Source organism: Chrysoperla carnea, chromosome 1 (assembly GCF_905475395.1).
Source record: "Chrysoperla carnea chromosome 1, inChrCarn1.1, whole genome shotgun sequence".
NCBI lineage: Eukaryota > Metazoa > Arthropoda > Insecta > Neuroptera > Chrysopidae > Chrysoperla > Chrysoperla carnea.
Window position 1 is genome coordinate 1,895,909 of NC_058337.1, and position 9,091 is coordinate 1,904,999.

The 9,091-nt window shown below is 29.1% G+C and overlaps 1 protein-coding gene across 1 annotated transcript in view; it reads right to left on the minus strand.

Annotated features, from left to right (window-relative positions):
* The window catches only part of LOC123290459 (tolloid-like protein 1), a 78,593-nt gene extending 69,893 nt beyond the window's left edge, over window positions 1–8,700 (minus strand). The window contains exon 1 of the mRNA XM_044870661.1: window positions 8,401–8,700. Within this exon, the coding sequence (XP_044726596.1) occupies window positions 8,401–8,653 (253 nt within the window). The 5' untranslated portion in view covers window positions 8,654–8,700. The remainder of the gene's footprint in view (window positions 1–8,400) is intronic.
* Window positions 8,701–9,091: the final 391 nt, after the last annotated feature.

Below are 9,091 nucleotides of genomic sequence, written 5' to 3' on the forward strand. Positions count from 1 at the left end.
ATCTACCCAAACTCAAACCACTCTAGTCGTGTAATTTAATGTAAAAATCCCCCCAAAAAAAAATAAAACAGCAACTGTAACTACTACCCAATATCAATCCCACAAGCATACACAGTATGTGATTTTCATGCATAAAATTAGATACACACATGGATAGAAATGTAAAATTGTTTTAAATGAAGTTATATATTGTACTAGAGTGATACCCATCCGCTTCGCTGGGGTTTAAAGTAAAGATTGATAAAAATTCCTCTCGCTTATCTTTCTATAACACTCGAAATAAAGGCGGGGATTGTTTTACACAGGTAAAATATATGTATGGTTTTCCATTTTTTTAAATGTATAATAGTAATTATTCATTGAGTATCTCAGAGAAGATGGCCTTGAAATAATTTATGTTGACTATTTTTACAGAAATCTGTAAAATTGGCTTAGAATCGAGTCCGATGTCAGATTACACAGATTCTTTCACGTATTCCGAAAATCGTGCACTACTTGCCAAAAAAACGGCAAACTCAGTATTAATTGTCCAATTTGTGCTCTAGGAAGAATGCTCGATCACTGATTACTGAATTTTATTTAATTGCTTCTTATTTTGCTTTGAAATTGGCGTCTGGTAAATATTTTTGGTCGCTGAATACACATCCAATGTCAGATTACACAGATTCTTTCACCTATTCTGAAAATCGTGCCATTTTTTACTGGAAAGTCCACTAATTGCCAAAAAAAACGGCAAACTAAGTATTTATTGTCCAATTTGTGCTCTAGGAAGAATGTTTGATCACTGATTACGAATCCGATGTCGAATAAGACAGATACTGCAATCGTCCAAGATTTTCACTTTTACATTTACACAGTTATATCATCAAGGTATTGGTAGTTTCTAGTTACTGGGAAAAATACTAAAATTTTCGAAATACGGGACAGAATCCGCGTAGTATAATCATTCTTGTTTAAAATGTTCAGAATTCTAGTTTAAAATTTACAAAAAAACATAATCCAATGAGTCCCGGCCGTATATCTCTTGTTCCACATAGTATTTATATAATAAGTCCTGTAGGTAGATAGCGACTGTCTAAATAGATATAAATTTTTTATAAGCACTGTCCAGGTTCATTCCAACATAACACCCGCCCAGTAGTAAGTCAGTGTTCAGTAGTCAGTAGTCAGTAACTCTCACCAGTCATACGGTGGTACCATAGTAATGAATGAATGTTTTGTATGTATGTTTTTTTTTTTTTTGTTGCTAAATATGTTTGTTTCACAATTTAATTAAACGTTTAAATTTTAGAAAAGCTTTCATACACATACATATATAAACAGGGTATTTCTGAAAATCTTTACAGGGTAGTTACGATAATATAAAAGCCGGGTGGGTATTCTAATCCTGCAATGCATGACGGGAAATATGCCCAGCGTTTGACATATTAACTGTCAACTAAATACTTCAGTGCATTTACGGATTGGCCCAAAAGTTTTGACACTAGATTTTTTTATTTATTCATTCTATAAGGGATTGTTTGGAGACCTTAAATCTGATTTTGCGTATTCGGGTAATCAACCCTTTCGCTGCCATTTTGGAAATTGACTTTTTTTACGTTTTGGCCTATATCTTGCGTTCTTTTCATTCAAATTTGATGATTTTGATGTCGTTGGACTTGACAAAGTACACGCTACGATTGATAGCAGAAAGTTATTTGTGTTCTAAGTCAAAATTTTTTTCGTAACTTCAGTGTTCGAGGGGTGTACGGTTTCCTAACACACCGGGTACATAAAGCAGTGTATGTATATTTTATACACACTGATTATGCGAGCAGCTTTTTCGGTAGGTAGAGGTAGATATACAAGCAAGCTTTGCTGATGTTATGCTTTTTTTTTTATTTACATTATATTATGTAAGCGTTGCAATTAATTACTGACACTTTACATACACACAAAACTTTACAACCAACCCAGCCCAGCCCATTTTAAATTGTAATATGTGTGTTCTGGTGTTTGTTATATGCACGGATCGTTTTGACTTTGACTTTGAGTAGATAATTATATTTTTAAGGTTATTCGGACATTACCTACACTGTAATCTAAAATACAATATAGCCAGCTATTGGAAGTTAAGGGGTTTCTGGACAAGCTAGAAAGATGCGGTTTTCAGAATTCAACGCGGAATCGCTTTAAAAACACGAGGAAAATGTTAGAAAGGTAGGATTCTTACCAATTGACCCGAAATGAAATCAAATTCACAGAATAACCCCATGCACTAACAGAATCTAGAATCTAGAAGTTTTAATATTTATATTTTTTTATATTTTAATAGATAGAAGGTGGAACAACTGCTTTATCTCCACAATTTACCAGATGGATTCTTTTTCATTTGATTGAATGAAACAAAAATGTACTCAATTAAAACCCCCAATTATCCCCTGTTCACCCTAAAATGTTGATGATAAACAACTGTTGAAAATTTCAAAGATACAAAATCATTAAAATTTATCATTTTAAAATTTTATACCAAACACCATCTATGAACAGAATAATCAAAAATTACCAAAGATCAGAATCAATTACTTAATTATATAGTTTTAATTATTATTACATAGATGTCGCTTTTTTGTTACACTATTTTTCTGATGCGATAAGCAACTTTAGTTTAAAAAAATTCAAATGTTTATCTATACCTTGCTTATATATTCGAGCAATCTTAAGTGGAATGATGATCCTTGTTCTTACTTACGATTTAAAATTAAGAAAAGCGAAAACAGACCTTAATATGTAAAACAATAAACTTTTTTTGTGTGTTTAATGGTTCTTGTATAGTTTAAAATCTTGTATCCAAATTAATTAATTAATACATCTTTATACAGTTCCACATTTACGTCTTAAGGTAATTCTATCGACTTACAACTAAAAATAGTTTTGCATTCGTTGAAGCGTTGACAAATTTACTGAAAGGTTAGGTACGGTTAGTTTATATTGGCTGTCCACGAAAGTCAGACTTAGGCTATAGAGCCCATTGTGATACCATACCATATGTTTTATAACCTTTCCCGCTGACAATTTCATTTATCAGCTCCTCAATTATTTTCAGAGGCTGAGTGCACGTCTTTCATGCATATACCATGCATTACACCAGCCTATCACAACTATTAATAAAAAAATTTTTCAGTGACGGCGGGAATCGAACCCGCTACCTTAGGCTACCGCGAACGGAATTGATTACGCCTCAACCAATTGGGCGACAAGTTTACTGTAGTTTAGAACTATATGTTTTCTGGTTCTAAGATATAACCTAGTCTTTGATAACGTAAGAAATACCTTAAGTATAAAATGATAAAACATTCTTAAACTGTCTGTGCATGTTATAATGAAATCTATTGAACTTTGATAACAAAACAAAAAACAAAAAACAATATTTCACTCAAAAACTTTCTTCCAAAACTAATAATGTTCAAGATTTTCTCCGCAACAAAATTTGAATATTTCTCGATACACACAAAAAAATTAAACATGATTTTAACCTGTATATATATGACCTTAATATCTCGACACCAAACCGTTAAATGAAAAGTTTTGTCAAACAAAACTCATTTTCAAGCTTATCGTGCTGACTCTTCTGGATAAAAAAAGACTCACGGTCTTAAAATGTACCGCTTAGGAAACACAGGCCAGAGAAATAATTATAAAATTTAATTTTTTTTCTTATTATGTAATTTGTATATCATATCTGTAATAAATTTGCCTATAAATAAAAATAAACTTAATTACTATTGATATTTTGTATATCTATGTTATTTCTTTTGCCTGCTTTTAGCCACGGGTATCGCATTGTGAAATTTTTATGGGTCGAGCTGGTATATCAATAAAATATGAAACTTGTTGGTTGTCTGACTGATTCACTGACTGATCGATCAACACTCAGCTGAAACCGCTGGGTTTAGAAGCATGAAATTTTGCACAAACGTTCCTTGAATGACATTAGTGTGTACAAAGAAAGGAATTTTTGGAAATTCATTCCCTGAAGAGTTAAAGTGAAGGTTGGAATTTTATATGAAATTGGGACAATTTTGAAGAAATGTAAAAATTGTGCTCAAAGTTTAAAACAAAAAGTTTACTGTCTCAGTTTTTTATTCCATTCTTTGAGAGAGCGTAGTGTTATTTTCCAAGAGGGAGGAAGTAAAATTGATGTTTAGGGAGCGGGCTAATTGAGAACAAATGAATTAAAAGGTAACATGTAAAGGTAATGTGTAGTTTAGAGAAGGGATAAGTGAGATTAAGGAAGGTTCTTTAAATGAATCAATGATTCACAAAAAGAATCATTTATGAAATCTATTGAAATGAATCATTATCACGAGCGAAGTTGTATACTCAAAAGCTAATTCAATTAAAACTTTGATTCATGTATATGGAGTTCGCCATGTATGGAGACATTGACATCAATTTTTTTTGTTATTGAATGTGATATAACACCCCCAAACATCACCCCCTATTTCCATTTAAATAATTCAATAACATTTTACCCTTGTGTGTGTCTATGTCCATTTTATAAACTAATAATATATCACATTGCAATAGTGAGCGGTATGTTTATAGCATGTCCAAAACAAAAGCGATTTTTGTATGCAGGCTCAACTGGGAAAAAAATTAATTTAATAACAACCTCATCCCGAAGTTGACCGTTCCATATTGAAATAAAATACTTTTAAACAATTAACTATCGATTAGAACAAGTACAGCTAAATATTTGTATTAACAATAGAATGGGATTGAATTTAAAATATGATTTCATTGATACAAAATCATTGAAGTTAAATAAACAAAATCATTACTTCTATGAAAGAAATTGATTTTAGTTTAAAGTCAGGCATTTAATTGATGACAAAGTTGTTTAATTTTTTATAAAATTTTTTACATTTAAACTTTTGTTCTATCTCTAACGGTTTACAAGATGGGTCCTACGGACCCAAGACCCAATTGACCTATGATGCTCATTTACGAACTTGACCTTACTTTTTACGTCCTGAGTACGCTGTTAAAATTTCAGCTCGATATCTTTTTTCATTTTTGAGTTATCTTGTCCACAGACGGGCGGACGGACAACCAGAAATGGACTAATTAGGTGATTTTATGAACACCTATGACAAAATTTTTTTTCTGGCATCATTATTTTTAAGCGTTACAAACTTGGGACTAAACTTAATATACTATGTATATTTCATATATACATATGGTATAATGAACCTGTTCATGTGGTTGCGACAATCACATCGGTATTTTGTTAAAATATTTATAAGTGGTAGAACCAATCAAAAAAAGATTGTTTAGAACTATTTTGCATTTCTAAACAAAAATATTTGAAATTTTATAGACAGTATGTTACTTTCATACAAACAACTCATGCGTTTGTGTCAACTTCACTACTCAATCCTAGTTGATTCAACCCTTCACCATTCAACCCCCGGTAGTTGTATCACATTCGTTTCACCATTCGCCATATTTGATCTCGCGATGAGGTTGAGACAACCTTATATCGGTTGATATTATATTTTTTCTTCAATACAGTGATGTCATAGATGACCTACACTATATTATTTTTATAAATCTTTTGTATATTCATATTTGTGTCGTATTAAATGACACAAATGCAAGGGTGGAAATTATGAAAACGTAGAAAATTAATAAAAGCGTATGTATTTCTTTTGTTGTTTCTATCAAAATAAAAAAGCCGTACTTTCTCCTGTGGCGTTATTAATAAAAAAAACACACAATACAAATATAGACATGGCTTTTAGTTTCCTACGGTTCTATTAATTTTATGTCAATACTATACAAAAATTTGCTCAAACAAGTAAAAAGGACAATGCAGAAAATCAGCTTAAAAATAGATAATAGTTTAAAAAACTAAAAAACACACTTTTGTAACTAGCTGAACTAAATGGTGGTCAATAATTTCTTTAAATTCAAAAAAAAATCATTTTATCGTTAAAAAGCGTGGGGTGATAAATTTCAAGTATTGTAAATATTTTATAGACAGATATTGGTAAAAGTAAAGTCTTTATAAAATATCTGAAAAAGCACCCGACGCTTTTTTTACCAAATTGTTTTCTACCTTTTAGTTCAGCTAGTTACAAAAGGGTTTTTTTTTTTGTTTTGAACTATCCAATAATGTTAATTATCAAATCAATCTCTTAACTAATCAAAATTCAAATTAGACGAAAAAACAATAACACATTTTATGGAATTATAAGTTTACTTTGTTTCAGAATCAGGCGTAGACATTCATAAATCAAAAAATAAATTTTACGCAAGAGAATTATAAAAAAATAGTAATAATTTTATTCAAAATTTTATGCTCAAAATGAGATAACAACTCTGGACTTTTTTTTTGTTAGTATTTAATTCTTATTGCGCAAAAATTAAGTATTCTAAATATCCAGTTTAAATTACAAATAAACCAAACTAATCCAGTTCAAATGAATTGTAAAAATATTCATAAAGGTAACCTTTGTATAACACGATATAAAAATAAATAAATAAATAAAAACATCATTTGAGTTTTTCATACAACATGTTCGACTTATGTGTATTACAAGTTGCATACTATAATTAAACTATCGTTTATGCTTCGTAATTATTTGAATGCAATTTTTTTTTTATTTTTGTAGATATTTGTGGACTTTTTGAATAGCAAAATTTTGAATTAAAATATAAATAATTAATTCAATTACAAATTGGATGTTTTTAGATTTTTCAAAAATCTCTATTAGGTCAAAAGCTATTGCAAAAAAAAAAATAATAATGGTGGCGAACCGCATTAGTTACAAAGGTTACTTTTCGCGCTCATTCTTCTTTACATTATTATTCTTCTCATCTGCTAAAGCTAGTGAGTTTTTTGACAGTTCCTTTTCTAAAGAAGACTTTACCTAATAAGAATAAATCATAAGTTTACAGTTCTGCAATTGATATTGATTCTAGTGTCTTGAGTACACTACGGTACCGGCTGTGCTACTGATGGTTGTACATATTTACACATATATGCAATATATTATAAAAATGACCAATAAGTTTATTTGAAACTCACCGTAAGCTAGTAACAATAATCTTTATGTAGTTGACACAATCACATATAGACTAGACACGACAGCTATGTGTTTGTAATAACCAAATCCTATATTTAAAGCAAACGCAAAGAAATTTTCTTTTAATTCATCGATTCGCTTTATTTACACGATTTTATTTTCCAACTAAGCACAATTTTATTTATTATCAATAAAATGCATGACTTTAAACTAAAATCAATCTCATTCATAGAAGTAATGATTTTGTTTATTTAACTTCAATGATTTTGTATCAATGAATTCATATTTTCAATTCAATCCCATTCTATTGTAAATACAAATATTTAGCTGTACTTGTTCCAATCGTTTAGAAAATTGTTTTGAAAGTATTTTTATTTTATTTCAATATGACACGACCAACCTCGGGATGAGGTTGTCATTATTTTAATTTTTGTTTCAGTGTCCAATTTGAAAATTATAGTTAATTATATTTTAAATCGAGCGTGAACAAAATGCTCACAACGCGAGTGCGAAAAATTTTTATACCATATTAGCGACCAATGTGGAACATTGATTTTTAATTTCAGTGTTATACATGTATCCCCCTGTATTTGATGTTAGTAAATAAATAATTAAATAAATGAAAAAAGAATTAAGGATGTATGAGCATGGAGTGGGGGCACAAATTTAAAAATAGATATTTTCAATTTTGATGATAAATTTATATTATTACTTGACGATATAAGACGAAAAGTAAGAATAAAATTTTTCGATATCTGGCTTAATTTTCAAAATATCGAAAATTGAAAATTTTGTTTAATTATTTAGCTTTCGATATTTCGAAAACCAAGACACATATCGAAAAATTTTATTCTTATTTTTCGTCTACATTCATGAAGGTATAACAAAATTCATCATCAAAGTTGAAAATAAGATAAAAATAATTTCAACCCTTAATCTACCCTGCTCTTTCATCCCTTATATGGACGGTGACACTTAGTTTTTTTCTTTTCTAATTCATTGCTAATATGTTTACTTTCTATTAAAAAGTTTTTTTTAAATTTGTTTTCATTCATTCCAAATGAAAATTATCAAAAACTTCCAAAATATGTCGTTTTTTGAGATTCCTCCATAAGAGCCAATGTATTTTATATCGATTTTTAATGACTTTTTTCTTAAAAATTTGCACCGATACCTAAGCTGAAATTTTAACCACATATTCTTTGAGTAAAAGACTACCTACAAACAAATTTTGAGCCTTTAAATCAAACATTGTTGTCATGCTCATACATCCTTAATATTTGATGTTAGTAAATAAATGAAAAAAAAAAATTAAAATATCAATTACCTGCTTTACATATATCTACATCTAAATCATTTGAGATCTTTGTCGAATACGTATTATGTAATAAATCCTCAATTGTAACCGAACTTCTAATTCCACCAACATAATCACTTTGTTTATCCAAAATTACTTGTCCCCGATTATTATTATTAAAATGGCTGCTGCTCTGATAATCGTCCTTCTCAACACAAAACACACCAATTATGATTAAAACAACAACTACACAAATCGTTTTTAAAAAATACGTGAATAACATTTTGACACGAAAAAGTAAAACAGGAATTTTTTAACAAAAATAGTTTTTTTTTTCTCTCTCAAATCCAAAACATCTTCTCAAAATCAAAATAAATATTCACTCAGAATTTATAACAAACAAAATGTAATTTTTAAAAATCTTTTATTCTTTAATAAAAACATTTTTTTTTTATTTTTTAAATACAAAAAGAAATCGTTTTGTGAATCGAATTTTTTACATTTTGGATTTATTCAAATAAAAATTATTAGAAAAAAGTTATGGAATGATTTTTTTTTTATTTTATCATAATAATAAAAAGTTCACTGTTCTCTCGGCTGTTTGAATTTTAAATAATAATAATTATTTTATTTATTAATTTTATCAACAATTTATTAAAGATTATTTTTAAAAGTTATGTCAAAGATCATAGCATGTTCCACCAGCAAACAGCCTCCAAAT